The 22,145-nt window shown below is 38.1% G+C and overlaps 1 protein-coding gene across 1 annotated transcript in view; it reads right to left on the bottom strand.

Annotated features, from left to right (window-relative positions):
- The window catches only part of PLA2R1 (phospholipase A2 receptor 1), a 122,591-nt gene that overhangs the window by 70,648 nt on the left and 29,798 nt on the right, over nucleotides 1–22,145 (bottom strand). The window contains 7 exon segments of the mRNA XM_089916029.1: nucleotides 4,456–4,568; nucleotides 7,837–7,935; nucleotides 10,814–10,971; nucleotides 12,268–12,462; nucleotides 15,700–15,843; nucleotides 16,660–16,773; nucleotides 21,739–21,912. Of these exon segments, the coding sequence (XP_089772155.1) occupies nucleotides 4,456–4,568; nucleotides 7,837–7,935; nucleotides 10,814–10,971; nucleotides 12,268–12,462; nucleotides 15,700–15,843; nucleotides 16,660–16,773; nucleotides 21,739–21,912 (997 nt within the window).

Raw genomic sequence — 22,145 nt, 5'->3', positions numbered from 1 at the left:
TTGTGCACTACTGGTGGGAATGTAAAATGTTGTAGCTCCTATGGAAACCAGTATGGTTGTTCCTCAAATAGTTAAAAATAGAATTATTATATGATCCAGAAAATTCCACTTCTGGGTATAGTGCCCAAAATAATTGAAAGCAGGAACTTGAAAGATATTTGGATATTCATATTCATAGCAGCATTATTCACAATATCCAAAAGGCAGAAGTATCTTGTGTCTATCAATAGATGAATGGATAAACAAAATGTAGTATATCCATACTATGGAATATTATTCAGCCTTAAAAAGGAAGGACAGGGCTTCCCTGGTGGCGCAGTAGTTGAGAATCTGCCTGCTAATGTAGGGGACATGGGTTCAAGCCCTGGTCTGGGAGGATCCCACATGCCACGGAGCAACTAGGCCTGTGAGCCACAACTACTGAGCCTGCGCATCTGGAGCCTGTGCTCCGCAACAGGCCGCGATAGTGAGAGGCCCATGCATCACGATGAAGAGTGGCCCCCGCTCGCCACAACTAGAGAAAGCCCTCGCACGGAAACGAAGGCCCAGCACAGCAAAAATAAATTAATTAATTAATAAAAAATCCTACCCCCAACATCTTCTTTAAAAAAAAAAAAGGAAGGACATTCTGACACATGCTACAACATGGATTAACCTAGAGGACATCAGGATAAGTGAAATAAACTAGGCACAATAGACAACTACTGTATGATCCTAGTTATAAGGTAACTGTAGTAGTCAACTTCACAGACACAGAAAGTAGAATGGTGGTTGCCAAAAGCTGGGAGCAAGGGAAATGGGGAGTTAGTGTTTAGTGGATACAGAATTTCAGTTTGGGAAGATGAAAAATATTTTGGAGCTGGATGGTGGTGATGGTTGTACAATAATATGAATGTACTTAATGCCACTGGACTGTACACTTAAAATGGTTAAAATGATAATTTTGTTATGTATTATATTTTTCCACAATATTAAAAAGTTAACTGTAAAAGTGTTTGGGGGATGTGGTTGCAAGAAAACGGCAGAGCTATAAAAATGCTTGCAAATAATGCACGTTTAAACTTAGGAAAAAGTGAGATATTGCAGCATTTCTCATTTGGGGCAAAATTCTCAAAATCTAATGTCATTTGGATTATTTTGTACAAATATTCCAAGGCTGATTGATCGAAGGTTTAGATATACATGCATTTAGACAATTATCCATAGTAACTTTGGAACTCAAGTTTTGCATTCCTGCTCTGTCTGAAAGCAGGTGGCCAGGCCTAACAAAATTTTCTAACAGCAAGCAAATAAAATTCTGTTATTTGGGAATAGGGGTTTGTTTTTCTTCCCCTCTCTCTCCACAAAGTGTTAAAAGTCCTAGGCCAGGAGCAGTTGCCCCATAACAAAAGAAGGACGTAATTTGTAGCAGGTGGTTCTAATTGTGCCCATAAAATCTGTTGCTCAGTTGTGCAGAAGAGTAGAAAATCAATTAGCAACTACAAGCTTGGGTACTGGTGAGTGACAGGGGTGTCTTAACTCAAACAGGAAATCAGTAATGGAAGAAAATGATTACCAAGGTTGCTAGTGGATACTCCTGGATCTGAGGAGACTGTCCATCTACTGCCCAACCTTCTCAGACAAAAGCTCCTGTTGAAAAATACTCGAATGTGAATTGTCACTCAAAGAACAGTATGCCGTGGGTCTTTGTTTCTTATCTGATAAGGTCCGAACGAATAAAAATCAAGAGCTTAGGACACTTCCTGTATTCAACTTGTATGTCTCATTTTTGAGTCATTGCTCTGGATGCAGACATGTTTGCAAGGCAGTGTTCATGCATGTTAACTGCCTGGGAGAGATGCCTCACTGAGACTAATGTGTAGTACTCGGGGGCTTGACTGGTGACTGAGTAGCATGCCAGGAAAAGGTCACCTGGGGGGCCTAGGAGGTCGAGGAGGGGATGAAAACAAATTTACCCAAGCTATAGATCTGTTTTAGAGTTGGACCTCACATCAGCTTTGCCTACTGAATACAGTTTATAAAAAAATGTACAGTATTCACAGCACACTCTCTTATTCAGTTTTGGGGGAAATGAAACATAGTAGGTTGTTTTCTAGATACTTTCTATCATTTGCATGAGGTCCCCAAAGGATTCTTAGAAAATGAAGTGCTTGAACTCTAACAGGTTTCTGCCTTACTTGGGTCACTTTGGCACTATGAGTTATCTGTAATGTCACTTTGAGTTTGTCCATTTATTGTGTTATTCCACTTTCTTCACTTGTTTCATGTGTTTATGTTCTATCTCTTTCGCTGCTGGCCTGCAAGTGGCACCTGGGCGACTGCACTATACCTTTTATTTTTATTTATTTTTTTGTACAGCATGCCAGTGTTTAATATGATGCCTCTCACAGTATAGATATTCAATAAATAATTTTCTAATAAACTTTCTTTTTAATTTATTTTTTGGCTGTGTTGGGTCTTCGTTGCTGTGCGCAGGCTTTCTCTAGTTGCGGTGAGCGGGGGTTAGTCTTCCTTGCAGTGCGTGGGCTTCTCGTTGCGGTGGCTTCTCTTGTTGTGGAGCATGGGCCCTAGAGCGCACAGGCTTCAGTAGTTGTGGTGCATGGGCTCAGTAGTTGTGGCTCGTGGGCTCTAGAGTGCAGGCTCAGTAGTTGTGGCACACGGGCTTAGTTGCTCCGTGGCATGTGGGATCTTCCTGGGCCAGGGCTCGAACCTGTGTCCCCTGCATTGGCAGGCAGATTCTTAACCACTGCGCCACCAGGCAAGTCCCTCTAATAAACTCTTGACTGTTGATTTTTGCATAGTCAGATAACATATGAAAAGTAGTTAACACAGTGCCAGGTATGTGATAGACACTCAATGAATATTACACACAAAAAAAGAAAGAATAAGATGTAAAAACAGGTGAAATAATTAGACCTTCTTCTTCAGTGAAAAACATTATAATTAACGAAAGAGCACATCTTCATTGGTCAAGATCCTGAATAAAGTCCAATGTTGACTCACTGACTGGAGGACTTCTAGCCCAAGGTACTCTCGAAAGCTTGTGGGTGGGTGAACAAGGCTGAGGATAAAGGCTTTCTTCTGCCTGGTAGCTATTCTGGGAAGGAGAAAGGAGAACTAAAAACAACACTGAGATACATCAGAAGTGGTGCTGTGCCCCGAAGAAAGGGTTTCTTGAGCATAAAATATTTCACCCGGCAATTTATTTTGCCAGATGCGGTCAATCTGTCCCTCTGTGTGTGTGTATGTGTGTGTGTGTGTGTGTGTGTGCATGCATCCCTGTGCATTGTTTGGAGGAAAGACAGACAGAAGGTAAGAGGTAAGAGGAGGAAGGAAACACTGGCAGCTTTGAACGTTGACGCCCCATGTGGGGAGAGCAGAGAAAGCACACAGAATTCCTCCTACAGGTTAGACCTGCATGTGAAGGGGTCTCTAGATAAAACCATAGCACCAGTTGTCCTGATTCCTGGTCTTCAACAGATTTTTTTAAAGGCAATGACCTCGGTAAAAAAGCAAGCGACTTGCTTTGTGGGTATAATTTTCCACGGAACCACTGAAGAGTTCTACCTTGATTCTGTCTTCAGCCTGGAGGAGTCTGTCTCCCAGCTCTCACTGTCCTCCTGGCATTGATAATGACACTGAGGTCTCTTCTGATGTTGGTACTTTTATCCCTTGCTACACATCTGTAACATGTTGCAAATTGTATGGAGTGTGAAAAGGGCACAGTTTCTCTGTTTGTATGGTAAAGATACCTGTGCATAGAGAAATCTAAATCTAAACAAACGTAGACCTAAGAAGCAATGGGGAAGCATTTGAAAATCCTCCACAGTTTAGTTTTACTTACTTTTGTTCTAAAAAAACTCCACATGACTCATACACATTACATTTAAAAAACACTTCATATTTAAATAACATATTTCTTTTCTATTACAAGCACTTAGATAAAATATCATTACAACTGAATATATTAGCAAAGCTAGGTAATTAAGAAATCTTTATGGAAAATAAAAGACATCTTAAATTTTACTATTTGTTACTCAAAAATCAATTTAAAATTAACATTTTAAATTGGGGTTTCCCTGGTGGCGCAGTGGTTGAGAGTCCGCCTGCTGATGCAGGGGACACGGGTTCGTGCCCCGGTCCGGGAAGATCCCACATGCTGCGGAGCGGCTGGGCCCGTGAGCCATGGCCACTGGGCCTGCGCGTCCGGAGCCTGTGCTCCGCAACGGGAGAGGCCACAACAGTGAGAGGCCCGCGTACCGCCAAAAAAAAAAAAAAAAATTAACGTTGTATGGTATAAATTCATCTAAATCAACAATTTAAATAACTTAATACTCTGTTGTACAGTACACTTTAGATTTTCACTAGTTACTGATTGTGGCTAGATTTTATCATCCCAAGAACCCTCACGGCAAAAAAGCACTGCATGTTTCTGATAGAAAATTTCTATTTTACCTGTTTGTAATGGTTACAAGTGCAGGAGGACAGTAGTAACCACTGGAGGCGTGGTCAAAGCTTCGAAGGACGGTGTCAATTTTGTAACAGAATCCACCATGTCTCTCCCATCCCTTAAACAAGGAAAATGAAAATTAAGGACACAATCTGATTTAGTTAAACAGTAAAATATATATATATTTGGTGTATTCTCATTTACCAGTTTCTTCTCTGACCCACTCAAAACTCAAAACTTGAATGTTTGTCTTGATATATTTATATTTATTCTATCTGCCATTAGCTACAGCCACTTCTACATTTGTTTAATTAATTCTTAAAACCTAAATGTTTTAACTAATTTAAAATCTTTAAGCCCAAAACCTTAAAAGCAAATTAAAGAAAAGGGACATTCACTCAAGATCTCTCCTTCTCTCCTTTCCTCTTTCTCTCTCTCTCTCTCTCTCTCTCTCTCCCTCTCTCCTTCTCTCTCTCTCTGTTCAGACTTATAAGATTTACTGTAAATGGTTCCTATGGGATGGTAAAAATCGAACATTTTGGCTTTAAGGACAGAATGCATGGGTTTGAATCCTGGCTCCACCACCATGTGACCTTATTTAATTGCTATGTGTCTTAGTTTTCTCCCCTGTAAATATGGATAATAATAGTATTCATGGGGTTGTTCTGAGAATCAAGGGGAGAAAATGCAGGCAGAGACCCCAGAATAGAGCCAGGAACTCGGTATAAGCAAAGAGGACATAAGTATCTAGATAACACTGTACTGTTTGTTTTTTTTTAAGGGTCTTTCATACTGCTTATTTCATGTTATCCCACTGAGATTAGGGACTTAGATAATCTAAGTGAGAGACTAGTGGATAAACTGGCCTGGAACCTAATTTTGGTGCAATCCAGAATGGTTTTGTCTGGATCGTCAAGCTTCCAAATAGAAATTGGCTAAAATATATATATATACACTTTTTGGTAAAGATTACTCCTTAGTCAACTGGCTAGCCTTTTAGAGAGAAAGCAAACAAGCTTTGGCACCTAGACAAAAAATGACAAACGTGTATGGCTAAGCCCTGGGAGCAAAGAAGGGTGGCTCTATTCTTTAAAATCATATGGTACAGGAGACATGGGTTCATTAGTCTTCTATATTTTGACTTAGTTATTTTAGTTCTTTCTCTTCCAATATTATAAAATCATATCACTTCTATCAGTCTATTTTTATGTATTCACCAGTTTTAAAATACACTTCATTTTGTGTCATGCCAATACTTGCCAGATTTTGATCAGATATAAAATGATTTCTGCTATACTACTCAGAAAATGTCTCAACCTTGCAGTAAATTAGAGAAAAATCTTATTTTAGAAATAAGCTATTTTAGTTCAAAACGTTATTAAATGAGGCGTGGATCACAGGAGCACCACATCCAGCCCGCCAGGATGTGCTCTGAATTCACTCCCTTAACTTCTCTCCCCAGCCTTATCTGTGTGAGTAATTGACAGTGTCAGCCAGAACCCCTCCGTGGGTCACTCCAGAGGGGGCAGGGAGGTTAGACTGCTTTTGTATTTGTAAGGACAGGAGGAGGAAGGCTGACAATTTGACCTTTCTGACAAAGTACTCCTTCTTCATTAGTGGTTTTTAGATCATAGGCTGCTTAGCAAAACAAAAAACCCAAGAACTTGAACAGGCTCAAGGAAAGAGGGGGAAATGTGGCATAGTAATAACCAGACTCTACTATAAGCCTTTGTCCACACAATGAAAGCAGGAAGAATAATTGATTGTATTTGTGAATATCCTTTGTACATGAGGTGCCATTTCATTTTACATGAAATCATGATGGTGACAGTACTGAAACGATTGCTCATATTATCTAGTCCCCCAAAAGTGACTCAGATGGAAATAAAGTTTTTAAAAATTTCTGCTTTGAAATTATCCAGACTTATTTTATAAGTTGGTTTTGCATGTGCAGACTGTTTAGAGAATTGCACTGAAGCAGATGGCTAAAAGAAAGGAAACTTTCAAAACCATATTCATAGATGCATAAAGAAATTAATGGAATTTCGCCATAAGAGTAAAGAACTGGCTCTGAACCCAGAATCCTTAAATATTGATAAGGCTGGTCAGAAAGAGGGAAGCCGTATACAAAACTTTAGATAGAACATCAGTTGTTTCTGCTGTGTAAGAAGTTAATTACTCTTTCGACACAAATAAAACATGTTGATTTGCCTTGAAAGCCACTGTAGGATGGATTTTTTTCAATATTTCTGATCAGATAGAGATTAGATCAGTGATCAGTAATAACTAATTCAGGAAATGTAATCATTAGGTAAAACGTCTGGTCACATGTCAGCTATGGCACATGTATTGTTCAGCTAAAGTGTGAAGAGTAACTAATATGCTTACACATGGATGAATGAATCAAATGCAGTTTCTGAAGAGAGGGGTTATCGTTTAATTGGAACATAAGTAACTGGATTAGAAGAGAAAATAATTAAAAAAGAATTGCATAAAAACCAGATTTGTGAACATTTTGAGACTCACACAGCATAAAAATCTCCAATAGTTAAATCCAAAATTTTTAGGGGTGTGTGTGTGTGTGTGTGTGTGTGTGTGTGTGTGTGTGTGTGTGATGAGAGAGAGAGAGAGAGAGAGAGAGGGAATGCATGTGCTAAGGACACTGATAGATAAATTTTTTGTAACACAGCAGAATATTGAATGTATTTTAAGAAATTTAAGACAGATTATTTTCTACCTTTAAAGTTTAAACCTAAAGTATGTTTTTAAATTATTTTTAGTACTGAAAATAGTACTTTAAGTACCAAAAATAGTTTATTACTTAAAATACAAAGTATTTTTATTATCCCTTTCCTAAATAACAAATGTGTTGCAAACATGCACTTCTCTTTGCTATTGTATTTTATTCAAATATTCAAGTTTAAGAAAAGTGAAAAGGAAAACAAGACTCTGGGTGCAGAAGGTCACTCTCTGGCTCAAAGGAATGCATTTGCTTTCACTCTGACAGTCTTCACTGGAAGACAATGAAAACCCGCGTGTGAGACAGTGTATCACATGATAGGCATTGTTTATACAGATGGTATAACAGGATCATTTACATTTCTTATCTCAAAAGAAAACTAGTCTTGGGTGGAAATAGATGGTAAGACAACAATCCTTCCAAGAGCTGTAAATCTTTCATGTGCCCCTAGCTGATAATTGTTTGGCTTGTTACAATAGCCCACTCAAAAAAAAAAGAAGGGAAGGAAAGAAAAAAGGAAGGGAAGGAGGGGGAAGAGAGAGAGGAGGAAGCCAAGGCAGGAAAGAGAGGGAGAGAGATTCACTTTAATTTGATGGTGGATAAATCAGTCTGGTTATGAAGTCCCTGCAGTGTTCACAGCTCTTACCTTTTGGCAACCTGATTCAGTGTCAGAAAGGACACGGCCTGTCTTCTTACAAACGTAAAAAAGTGTTTCTTTGCAATTTTTAACTTTCCAGTGTCCCTCCTAAGAGGAAAAATATTACAAGAAGAATGAATACACTCCATTATTGATGCTGATAGTCAAAGTCAATAATTCTGAATTAAAATATGATTAATAATGCATGTTTCAAGGGGGCATAATGTGTCAGGATCTTGTGTTAGAAAAGGTTGATTCTCTACATACGAGTGGGAGGTCTGGCTTTACATTAAACTGCTCTCAATATTTAGTTAAAGATGGGATAAGTGGTGATTCTCAATCTTTTGTGTGCACTGGAATCACCTGGAGGGGTTACTAAAACAGAGTTGATTGGGATCCGTGTGTCTCATTCAGTAAGTCAGGTGGGACCTGAGAATTTGTATTTCTAACAAGTTTTTAGCTGATGTGAATGCTGTTGGTCTGGGGGCCACACTTTGAGAACCACTTATATGAAACTATTCCCCTGACCAAGTGAGAATGCTGCTTCTTCTCTCCAATCACTTCTAGGTGTTAAATTGAATGCTTTGCTGCTTACCTGATGCTGTATAAACCTGATGCTGGGGAAATGCCTGGAAAGCACCATGAATCACCCGAGATAACATTATCATAGCTGAACTTCATGTTCAACCCCCAGTACCCTTCTTCATCACGAATTCTCCAAAGCCCCACTCCATTTCCTCTTTATATGACGGGCAGATACCTTCATGTCTTCTCCTAGTTCTAATGAAGGCTGTTCTCATATCCTTCATTGATGATGAAATACAATAACTGCTAACTGATTAAAATTTTATCCTCCCAAAGGATTTTTTATTTTAACACAAACCAGACCTTTAGGCTAAAACCACACAATTTAAATTTTCACACAATTCAAATTCAAAATTTAGGTATCTCAGGCATGCAGGGTTTTAGGTGAGTAGAGATCTCTTCCATGACCCTCAGAAACATACTATGTAGGAGGCTGACACCTTCACCTGTAAGAGCAGCCTTGTAGCCCATCTCCATGGAGCCTCCAGCAAACCATCCAGTTATAGGATATTGTCAGGCACGCTATAGTTCCTTAGTAACTATTGGATGGACAGATGAATGGTTACCAACCTCTCAGATTCAAATTGAGGTATCGACCATGTTTAGGTAACTAGTTAATTATAATAATTACATTCATATTGAGTTCAACTTTAGGGGAATAAGTGTTACTTTTTATGCATCTACTGTTTAAGGAGCTACTGAGTTGCTAAAAAGGGGCCACAAAATACCACATTTACAGCAGCATTGTTCTAACACATCCAATAATATTAATACCTATCCTCACTCTCTTAAAAACAACTTCTCGGTCCAAATGTTGGCTCCTGCTTTGTGAATATGCTAAGTGAAATACCCATGTCTGTCAAATAAAAAAGGTGAATGTCAATAGGAAACTAAGATCACCTTAATTATATCAAAACTAATGAACCAATAAAGCATCAAATACTGTAGAATAAACTACAGTGGTTTTCAGCAGAGTAACACCCAAAACAAACATTTGGAGAGGTCATTGTTCCCCCTCAAGTGTGACTCTGAGACACTGCCTGAGCACTATCATTGTAACTGCATGGATTTGTGACAGCCTTGAAAGATAAAGCAATGAAATGTGTCATAAAAGTAAGTGCTTAAAAAAAAAAAAAGTAAGTGCTTAGACATTTCCCATGTTTGGCTGGCACAATCACTTTGTCAAGCTACTTAAGTAACATTTAATAAACTGCTTCTTGGGGGAACTTGATATGGTATCCCGGTGTCTTAAAAGAGTAAGCATGCCTACCAAATCCCAATAACCTCCTAAAACTTCACCAGTGAGCTCAGTAGCTATCTGATCAAAGAGATTGTCTATTCTAAACATATAAAAAAACCCCTTCAAATGGCTTGGGATTACACAAATTCTGTATAATCAGAGGTGTTAGATAAATGAGAGACTAGCACATAAAGGTAAGTGTAATGTTAAGGTCACTGGGACCATCACATTCATGTGAAGAAAACAGCAAGGTTTTCCATTGATTTGCAGTTTTCAAAGAGGTTACATGCAGTGTTGAAATCCTTTTATGTTAAGAAGATAATGGAGCTTAAAAACCATCACCTTCCAGAGTAATTTCCGAACTCCTTGGTTCTTCCCCTCATCTTCACCAGGGTGGTCAGTGGCACCCCCATCCACCAAAATGGTGGGTGCTCAAACCAAAAACCTACCTGTCTCTCACCCCCACGTCTGCTTTAGCAACAACTCCTGTCTTCTAGAGGATCCTTCAATCTGTCTTCTTGTCTCCATATTCACTACTCTAATTCAACCACAGGAGCAGCCTCCAAACTGGTTTCTCTGCTTCCACTCTCTTCTCTCCAATCAATTCTCTATGTAGTAGCCACAGTTTCTCTTAAAATATAAATCAGATCATGCTTTCATCTACTTGAAGCCCTTTAGTGGGTCCTATCCCAGGCCTATAAGCCTCACATTTTTGCACTCTTCCTGCCCCATCTCCTACCACCTTTCACCATCCATACCTCCACACCATCCTGGTCTCCTTTTTGATTATCAAACATGGCAAGCCTTTGGGCAGCTGCCCACTGCCTGGAATGTTCTCCTGCTCTTCAAGAGATTTTTTTTTTTTGTTCAAGTCCCAGCTTAAATGTCACCTCTTCAGAGAGCCCTCCTTCACTGTCTTGTCTGAAGTAGCTGTCCCAACCCAAGTTTCTCACCATCTTGAACCTATGTCCTCAGAGCTATTATCACAACTATAATTACCATGTGTTTTTAGTGTGTATATGTTTTACTGCTTAGCGTGGAAGCCCCAGGAGGAGCAGGCACTGTGCCTGTCTTGGTCTCTGCCACAGCCCAAGTCCCTGGCACAGGTGGCCCTCAGTACAAGTCCAGCAAAGTGAGCATTGAACAAATGAATCAACTTACAGATTGCTCCGCTGAGACACATAGCTGGCTTGTATTTGGAAAAATTTGGGGCTCAAGTGTGTGCCAATTAGTAAAGATGACTGAGGAGCCATCAGACCATTCAAAGGAAACTGGAGTTTTATTGTTGCTCAAACCAATCCATGTTTCTGATGCATTTTCTGCAAGAGATAAACGTAAATTACTTACAAGAATCCTAGTATCTGCAAAGGTGATAACACAGAGGGGCTATTACCAATATATACCACTTTGCGTGTGATTCCTTCTTTGTTTCTTATTGGAATGAAACCTGTTTAAGTTTTGGTATAAAATACCTGCTTAAACCCTTCCCCCCTTAATCTATCTAGATCTGCTCAACATAGGCCTTATAAGTGAGGCAGAGTGTCAGTGAAAGCCAGGGCAAGGACAAAGCTTAAGCAAGTCAGACTGCCAGGACTCTAGTTAGCTCATGCTACAGTATGGAAAGTAGATCTGCAAAGTCTCGTTTTTCTTCTACCCCGAAAAAGGAAAAATAGGAAGGTCAATCGAATTAAGAAAAGGCACTTAGAAAAAAACCTTTTAATGATGTCTAGCTTTACTTTTTTTCTTTTGCCTAGGGAAAAAAAAGGAGCAGAAATTCTTAGAAACATTGAATAGGAGCAGTGGGGTTGCTGGAAAAGTAAATAAAATAAAGCTTGCCAGTCTAGGTAGGGAGAAAAGACCCTCGATGGCTGAGAGAGTGTTCCAGTGCCCCGCTGACACAGAGGCAGCCACAGGATTCTTTCAATCCCAAATGTGAACGGTGAGGAACAATGACAGAAGGAGTTTTGTTTTCACTCCAAACTAAAACCTAACATTGAAATAGAGTAGACGCCGGATTTTTCCACTAAAAAAAGATTTACTCTCAGTCAATGATTTCAGTGTTTTCCAGCAGAATTCTATGTCCATATATGACATAGGTAGGGGCAGATCTGCTCTGGTGGGTAAAGCTGGGTGGAGGCCTCAGAGCTTGGAACCCCTGAGCATGCTACACAGCTTGAAAAACACCACACCAAATAAATTACCCATTTTCACTGGCTAAAGTTATTTTAATATAATCATTTTTGTAAGGAATTTCCTTTATTGCTTGGATTACATGGCCACAGCACATTACTGCTATCTAGTGCTCATTATGCTAAATTACAGGTTCAGGTTTTTTAAATTAGAAATTTCAGGAAATGACCTTTCCCCCTTAAAACAAAAACCCCAAAAATGAAAACATGTAATATATCTGGCATCTATGAGATGTTACAAAGTTTCTGAATATGTATTTTGTAAAAATTCAGTGTATTTTCACTCCTGGATACTATTTGGAAATTTCAGATACATGTGCCATAAAGAATCAATTTTAAATAGCTTAATTTCTTTTCAACTTCACTAATAAAGAGAGTTACTACATTAATTTCATACTTCTTAAACCAAAGACACTTGGCACTCACCATCTCCAAGGAGGGTTACAAGAAACTCCACTTCTGCTAACGAATCTATGTCTATTAATGCACTGTTATTGGACTGGCAAGAATGCAAAGCTTCATTCCAGGTCTTTCTTTCTTTCTGAAGTTTATAGCAATTACGATTGTGGGGATTCCAACCAGGCTCACAGTGGGTAGCATAATATTTCCAAGCATCGTTTTCTTTTTGAACCAACAAAAAACGAAGTTATTTACCACAATTGTTTTAACATTACTTATTACCCCCAATATAAATCACCATGAATATATGATTATTTTTTAAATTTGAAAAACAGAAGCATATGATACAATAAGATATGGATCATAGCATTCTAGATCTTCAGACTTGAAAAGGATCCCATCTATGATCTGGATCTAGGATCTAATGGATCTCAGTGCTTCATTTTCCAGATGAGCTATCTAAGGCACAAAGAGGTTAAGGAGACTTGATAAAGGTCATACAACCAAAGTGAGAGTCAGGGCTAGATATAAAATTTAGCATTTAGAGCTATCCATTTAAAAAAACCTTTTTACACTAAAAAAGGAGTATTATGGAACACAATTTAAATGCTTTTTAAAGGATTTTATATACAGTATTAGGTTGGGGGGGGGGTAGATAGTTATTCTCAGCTGAAAAGAATCTGAAATTCTGACCGCTTTATCTAGAGCAGAGATGATAGCTTTTATTTTGGGGGTCAGGCTTAGTGCCTCTGATGTCCCTCTGGGTTCATATGGACTCTGGGTTCGACTTACAGTAAAATAATGCCACGATTCTTTAACACTGGCAGGGAAGGCAGCTGTGTGCATGCCAACTTTGGCTCTCCTCTTCCAGGAGCTTGCCCCCAGCCTGATGACAGCATTTTTACTTTATTTTATTAACCACAGCTGGGTGCCTCCCTTAAGCACTAACTTAGTTAGAAACAACTTCACTGCTAATTTGGGAAACAAGACATTCTTTTAAAATCACTTCTAGGACTCTGACAGCTATTAGAATCACAGTGGATGAATGTTAGAACATTTAGATAGATAGATAATATCAACCTAAAAACACAGTCACAGAACCCCTTGAAAAAATGAACCCTAAACTTCACTCTAGAGGTAAGATAAAAAGATAAAAGAGGAACTTCTCTGATTGACGTAAGGGTGGAGATAAGGAAGGAACCTGGGAACCCTGGATGCACAGTTGGAAGACACTGGACTAGATCATCAAAAGTATTTTTTGGACTTGAAACAACAGCAAATAATCCAAACAAACTTAGCTTAGCTGCCATCATTTCTGGTCTTCTGACCTCAATTAATAGATCAGGAGAGCAAATAAAATTGAAGAAAAGAAGGATGGCAGGAGGCAGTGCAGGAGGGCATAAGAAAAAAAAATGAAGACAGAAGAAATTGAGGCAGGAAAATGAAAGGAAAAGAGGGAGGGACAGGACAATAACAGTGATAGCAATGTCAGCACATTCTTGACATAATGAAAAAATCTCTACGTAAAAAAATGATGAGATGCTTCTTCTCCTCACCCCCATATTCTACAATATCTTTAGGCTTAGCTACTTAAAGGAAAATAAAAGTTAAAGCTTACTTGTAAGAGGGTGTGGAGAAAAGGGAACCCTCCTACACTGTTGGCAGGAACGTAAATTGGTACAACCATTATAGAGAACAGTAAGGAGGTTCCTTAAAAAGCTGAAAATAGAGTTACCATATGATCCTGCAATCCCACTCCTGAAAACTCCAGAAAAGATGAAAACTCTAATTGAAAAAGATACATTCATCCCAATGTTCATAGCAGCACTATTTACAGTAGCCAAGATATGGAAGCAACCTAAATGTCTGTCGACACATGAATGGATAAAGAATATATGGTACATATATACAATGGAGTACTACTCAGCCATAAAAAAGAATGAGATAATGCCATTTGTAGCAACATGAATGGACCTAGAGATTATCATACTAAATTAAGTAAGAAAAAGACAAATATCATATGATATCACTTATGTGTGGAATCTAAAAAAATGATACAAATGAACTTACTTATAAAAGAGAAATAGACTCACAGACATTGAAAACAAACTTATGGGTATCAAAGGGGAAAGGTGGGGGGGATAAATTAGAAGATTGGGATTAACAGATACACACTGCTCTATGTAGAATAGATAAACAGCAAGGACCTACTGTATAGCACAGGGAACTATATTCAGTATCTTGTCATAACCTATAATGAAAAAGAATCTGAAAAAGAATATATATATATATATATATATATATACACACAACTAAATCACTTTGCTGTACACCTGGAACTAACACAATATCGTAAATTAACATAACATAATATCGTAAATTAAAAAGCTTAATTGGGGACTTCCCTGGTGGTGCAGTGGTTAAGAATCTGCCTACCAATGCAAGGGATATGGGCTCGATCCCTGGTCCCAGAAGATCCCACATGCCGTGGAGCAACTAAGCCCGTGAGCCACAACTACTGAGCCTGCGCTCTAGAGCCCGCAAGCCACAACTACTGAAGCCCGCGTGCCCGTGCTCCACAATAAGAGAAGCCACCACAATGAGAAGCCCGCACACGTCGATGAAGAGTAGCCCCTGCTCGCCGCAACTTGAGAAACCCCGCACACAGCAACGAAGACCCAACGCAGCCAAAAAATAAATCTATAAAAAATAATATAAAATAAAAAAGCTTAACTGTAAGGGATAATATTTTAGAAAGATAATTCAGATTATTGTTTTAAATGTAGAGTTGTTTCTAATTATGCTGGTAATGATTCTTTAAAAATGGTTATGCTTTTATCTGTACTTCCTGAGTTCAGACATTAATTCCATAGAAACTAAGAAGAAGTAATAGATATTTTTTTTTTTGAAGTAATAGATCTTAAGAATAGAAATAACTGAGCTTCAGGTACTAGATTGTAATTATGTGGTATTTTAGTCTTAGGTACACCTAAAAGTTTTGTTTGTTATTTCAAGGAGGAAGTATTACTAATAAGAGATATAGAGTATGATAGGAGATCAATGAAGTAAATAATTTTATAAAACTATTTTCTAATTCATATGTTTAATTTCTAGGATAACCATAAATAAATAAAACTCAACTAGAATAGAAAATGAAGCATATCTTGTTTTCCTAAGGCAGAATGAATAAGAAAGCAAAGTTTTTAAAAAGAGAGGGAGAAAATGTTTTCTATACTTAGGTTATTTTGCTTTAGTTTTTAGTAAAAACCTAAATGCATTTATTAAATTCATGGTGCCTTTGGAATAACAGATCTTATCTTGTTACACATTTTTATTCATATAAAAACTAGCCTTAGCTAAGTTTAAATTATAAATTATTAGCAAAAAATAAAGGACTTTGAATATATTGAGAGGGCAAGTAAGCAAGTTATAAAAACAGCTTAAAATAAAAACACTCACCGACTACTTCGTGATCAGTATGGTTTAGATATTTTTTACATATGTAAGGCAAAGTGGACTCACAATCCCGACTTCTCCAGGCACTTGGCATAAATGCATTAAAAGTTCCACAGTGGTATTCAACAAATGGCTCAAAATTTATTTCTGAAAATGCAATGTGTGTGTACTTAATGTTAGAAGCAAAAGCAGTTAGTTCAATATATACTGAAATGTAGTTTTAGCATCAAGGAGACAGCCCTTCTCTTTGGCATATGTAGTAAATCCTATAAGATATTATATTTATGATTTTGCAGTTGAAGTCCAGGCATGACAATGAAATGATTTCCCAAAGATAGCAACAGCTGATTTTATTGTTTTAAGGTAGAGAGATATTTTTCAATCTGTTGCTATTTTTTTTCACAAAATGCAATCGTACTTTATTATATTTTCTAGTTATTCAAGGTTCAACTATAACAATCTTTTAAACAACACATTTAAACAGAATGTGAGTGCGTTGTATCACACAGTTAATATAATTGACTTAGAATCCATAAGAAAAACCAATTTTCCTTTTTTTGTGCGAGATATACTGATGTAAGACAGTAATTGATCATATCTTTGGAGGGCAAAGGTTAACTGAAGAGAGAGGAAATTGACTAGGAGAGAGTGGGAAAAAATATACGAAAACAATCTGTACATAAACATCTACTTCTGAGATTTAATTTCTTATCTCTGTTGCTATTTTTAAAACAACTGACTAGAATCTTGGTTTTGACCCATATCCTCCTGCACCCTTGGCTTACCTTCTCGGCCTCCATTTTCTCATTTGGAAAAGCATGCCTTATAGAAATTCAATCAGGCTTTAAAAATGTTTATAAGCCACTTTCACAATAACACGTCGTATACATATATGGGAAATATTGCTATTTTAGGCTATGGGACGATGCCACCTGTTGAAGGTAAACAAAACGCTGCAGGTACCTGGGTTCCAGTTCAGATAGTTGAGTGGTGTTCTATCCGACCACTGCCAACCAGCATTTTCATCTAGCTGATTCAGACCTATCCATACTTCCACTGCTTCATTGCCAAAGTGCTCTGAAATAAGAGAAATACGGAGTTTCAAAAAAAATATCAATGTTACACGTCTTTCTTGTTTTCCTGTTCCTGGGGCATGGAGTCATAAATTAACTCCATCAATGGCAGAAAAGAGTTTAAGTGCTACTAAACCCCACCCTGGTGCTTCAGAGTAAAAAAAGCCAGCCTGAGAAACATGGCAGTCTCCTAAAGGCTCACTGACAGCAACTGTGCAGTGTTTAATCTAAGCATACAGGAATGCTGCCTCTCAACGGTCGTCAATCCATCAACAGTTCATGGTTTCAAATCTGAGACCGTCTGACCTGTGTGAGCTTACCCACTTGAGGGTTTTAGAGGGGGAAGGAGGAAGTGCCCAGGGCCAGTCCTACAAAGTGCCCCTCTGTCTTCCTATTTTTTTGCCACATGTGTCTGGTGGCCTCAATCTGGAGGCTCAGGACTCAAGTACGCTGAGCTCAGCCTACCTCAGGCCCTGAGAAAGAGGAATAGGAAGAAATGCTATTAAATCTCTATAATGGGTATGTGTGTGCAGAGATGTAATGTTTACATTTGTCAATACTCTTGAAATATTTCACAGTTAAAAAAATTGAACTTAGAGGACCTTTTCCTTAGGGGTCTGGCTAGGAAGCGGAAGGCGTATTAAGTGTTGTTAGTGCCGGGAGGCAAGCCCTCAAATTTAAGGTGTGCTAAAGAAATGGGGGAAGGGCTGTCCAGTCGAGAGCCAATGGGGTTTGTCTGGCCAAGAGGAGAGCAGAGTCCACAGGACCAGAGTATGTAGAGGGATCAATAGCAGGTTGGCCAATCCAAAAATGGGCAGAAGACCTAAATAGACATTTCTCCAAAGAAGATATACAGAGTACCAACAAATACATGAAAGAATGCTCAACATCATTAACCATTAGAGAAATGCAAACCAAAACTACGATGAGATATCATCTCACACCAGTCAGAATGGCCATGATCAAAAAATTTACAAACAATGAATGCTGGAGAGGTTGTGGAGAAAAGGGAACCCTCTTGCACTGTTGGTGGGAATGTAAATTGATACAGCCACTGTGGAGAACAGTATGGAGGTTCTTTAAAAAATTAAAAATAGAACTACCATATGACCCAGCAATCCCATTATTGGGCATATACCCTGAGAAAGCCATAATTCAAAAAGAGTCATGTACCAAAATATTCACTGCAGCTCTATTTACAATAGCCAGGACATGGATGCAACATAAGTGTCCATCGACAGATGAATGGATAAAGAAGATGTGGCACATATATACAATGGAATATTACTCAGCCATAAAAAGAAACGAAATTGAGTTATTTGTAGTGAGGTGGATGGACCTAGAGTCTGTCATACAGAGTGAAGTTAAGTCAGGAAGAGAAAAACAAATACTGTATGCTAACACATATATATGGAATCTAAAAAAAAAAAAAAATGGTCATGAAGAATCTAGGGGCAGGATGGGAATAAAGACACAGACCTACTAGAGAATGGACTTGAGGATATGGGGAGGGGGAAGGGTAAGCTGGGACAAAGTGAGAGAGTGGCATGGACATATATACACTACCAAATGTAAAATAGATAGCTAGTGGGAAGCAGCCACATAGCACAGGGAGACCAGCTCGGTGCTCTGTGACCCCCTAGAGGGGTGGGATAGGGAGGGTGAGGGAGGGAGGGAGGAAGGGAGACGCAAGAGGGAGGAGATATGGGGATATATGTATATGTATAGCTGATTCACTTTGTTATAAAGCAGAAACTAACACACCATTGTAAAGCAATTATACTCCAATAAAGATGTTTAAAAAAAAAATAGCAGGTTGGGGCCATGAGCAGTGCAAATGCTTCTTCAGCTTGGTGTGGGAGAAGGCTTTCTGTAGGCCCCTTCTCCTAACCATTGTGCCTCGGCTCCTCCTGTTTTAATTCAATTCCAATTTTGTTATCAGTGCTATGTAGAAACATGTGCCTTGACATGCTTGTGTAGGAAAATATGCTTCTCAAAATTGTAGAATTAGGGGAAATTTTTCTTTGGTTTTCCTTTTTGTGCACCTGAACTTTAAAAAATTACTCTACGACAAACATGTACCACGCGTGCTGTAATATTTGGGGAAAAAACAGTGTCAGAGACTTTAGTGAATGTAATTTTGTGACACTTTCAAATGTTGCCATTGAATCTTCTAATCTATAAAGGACAGCATTGATCCCTTATGATTCATCTGCTTCAGAACCCAATTTATTCTGAGCCAGATGCAGGGGCCCTGCCTGAGACTGAGACCCTGACAGATAAGAGTGATAAATAGGGTGACCGTATGTCCCAGTTTGCCTGGAAAATTCACGGCTTATGCTGGTAGTTCCAGAATAAGTATTGGTGGCAGAACCTTTTACTCTTCAAAGGGTCTCAGTCTGGATGATCGATTGTATGGTCACCAAGGTTGTAAAGATTAGTGCATTCACATCACAAGGCTGCAGCACCTTCTGTGATTGGGTATTTTGAAACAACAGTGGAAAACTGGAAGAAGCTAAACCTTTAAGGAAAGAGAAAAAGGTGCTTTATAATTTTGAGATCCCTGAAATCACTGGACAGGAACAGCATTCATGGGCTCTGCCTTTCCAAGTTTCTGGGGCATAAACACAAGTCTCTTCCTAATGTCTATTTGGTTAGTCCTTCCAATAGCACCATTTGATTAAATCATCTAACTGGTGTCATCACGACAGAAGGCAGAATGGAAGATGGATTGACAAGACGGAGAAATTTCCACATTTCATATCGGGGTAAGTGCCAAGTGCTGCTTTCAAGTAATCTACTTAAAATATTTAAGTATTAATTATTCTTACCTTAGAGTTATTTTGAATACCCTCTGTGTGACTGTCTTAACAGTACATATTAAAAAATCATTGTATAATTTCTAATCTGTGTTTAAAAGTACAAAAATAGTCTATTTAGCTTTACAAGTAAATTGGCTCACAATTCTATACTAATAAATGCAAACTGAAATTCCTTTGGCTATTTCCTGGCGTTTGTGGCAGTTTAGATAATTCCTTATACCATAGTTAATGTTCACCAGCGATTAACAAGAAACGGTAGACTATTTTCAACATTAAAAAATACCTTGGTCAGAACAAGCTTCTGTCTTAATGAATACTCTTCTGTTTTCCCAATCTAAACAATCCCCGAAATCTAATTATAAAATTGTGGTATTTAAATCAAAGTCTCTGACATATCTTATTCCTTTAATCTTTATTCAAATCTGATTAAGTCCAAACCCTCTTATTAAAGATCCCAGCAGTCAAAATAGATAACAATTGTAATTCATAAATGTTGCACAAAATTTTCTATAAATACCATTACAGGCTAATAATGATTTTGGAAATGGGTGTTTTCCTGCAATATGATTCACTCAGATCAGTTTCAGTGATAATTTCCCACTTTTGCAAGTCTGTGGGGAAAGGGGCAGACATATACTGTTCATGCATTTGTTACAATCCTTCTAGAAGTTATTAATGACTTTCAAAAGCCTTAAAATGTGCTTCCTCTTCCACCCAGTGAATCCACTTCTACAAACTTAGAGAGAAATAATCAGGGATCTATGCACAAAGGTATGTGAGGGATGGTTTTACATAGCAACAAATAAGTAAATAAAAACAAAATAAAGAATTTTATCTACCTATCCCTATCTAATATTTGGAGATTAGCTAAATATATTATCTCTAACCTGTATCGCTATGTAACCATTAAATACTATGATATAGATCTATATTTATAGACATGGACAGATGTTCATTCTATGCAGGTAAATTATATAAGCATGTTACTAAACTGTGCGCATAGTTGCTGTTAAATGTTTAACACATACTGAGTGTTTGATTTGTGTGCCAGGCACTTTTCTAAATTTTCACCTGTTCTATAACATGTAATTCTCACCACCAAAAAGTAGGTATTGTTATTATTTCCATTTGATAGAGGGGGGAAGTTGAGGCACAGAGAGGTTAAGTTACTTCTTTAGCACTGGTAGTAAGTGATGGAGGTGGGATTCAAACCCATGCAGGTGGCTCTTTGGCCCCTGTTCCTAACCTCTGTGCAACAACCGCCTCATCTTTTTATTCAATATCATTTTTCATAGATACTATGGATTATGCATGCATTTTTATGGGGTTTTTTTTTTGCAGAAGAAACATGGTTATCTCTGGATTGTGGAACTATGAGAGTTTTTCCTTGAACTTTTAAAATTATCCTAGAATAATTTTATTATTGTTATATTAGAAGAAACATGTGCAATATAATTTGGAAAAAAAGCATCAGAAACTTTTAATGAAAGTGACTAATTTTGTGACACTTTCAAATGTTTCAGAAAGATTTTTAAATGCTGCATGTACACATCTACAGACACATTTAATCTATAAAAGTAAAAAGAGAGTTTAGGTGAGAGGTGAAATAGATCAGACCCAGCTCCTTAGCAGTCTTTTGACAGTTTATGTTATTACTTTACAGCGTTAGTTAACATGTGTGTGCTTTTGCTTTTCCAATTAAATTTTAAGTTCTTTGGCATCCACTGGAAACCCTACTACACACAGTGACTGACAGGTAAGATTCTGCTTAATTAGTAAACAGCTTAATTATTTATAAATGGAAACGGAATGGCTAAGCTCCCCAGCAAAGCAGGAATTCGGACTTAAGTTTAGAAGTCTCCCTATGCACTTGTTGGAGCTGAAAATTCTCCTGGGTCCCTTGCTGTAGCCTCAACTTCTCTTTTCGGGGGGGGGGGGAAATAAGAGAGGCACGGCCAGGTGTCAAATGGAATGGCCCAGGGTTCAGGTCAAAATTCTGGGTGTGAGTTTGGGCCATGTTAATAACAGAAAAATATTTTCCAAGGGATCTTTTCTTTCCAGAAGGCATCTTGGCATACATGGACATAACTGTAAACACCAGTCATTTTAACTGTACCGACATCAATGTGCATCATCCACCTACTTACTCCTTATGAAATTTTCTTCAGTCTCATCTGCAATACTTAATAAAGCACCTCCTTGCATCTGGCATGAAGAGTGTGCCTCGCTCCAGGAGAGGGAGGAAAGCAGGTTGAATTGGTAGCAAATGTGTGAATTGAGATCCTTCTCCCAGACAGCGTCACAACCCACCTCTGTAGATGCTGAAAACAAAATCCATTAAAACGTTATAATCTTATTTTATTTATATGGTGATATATTTCTAAGATGAATTTGAATGGCATGATTGCAACTCCTAAAGCTTCAGAGCCCTTATCTATTCTTGATTAGGTCTTTATGATGAAATCTGCATTGTTTTCCCATAAACACTTTATGGTAAAGCTTGTTCAAGATTGAAAGGAAGTTTAAGAAATTATCAATAAAGAAGCTCTGATCC

Source organism: Delphinapterus leucas, chromosome 8 (assembly GCF_059928025.1).
Source record: "Delphinapterus leucas isolate spDelLeu-1000000601 "Yukka" chromosome 8, BTC_Dleu_Yukka2, whole genome shotgun sequence".
Taxonomy (NCBI): domain Eukaryota; kingdom Metazoa; phylum Chordata; class Mammalia; order Artiodactyla; family Monodontidae; genus Delphinapterus; species Delphinapterus leucas.
This window is presented reverse-complemented; position numbering and strand designations above follow the sequence as displayed.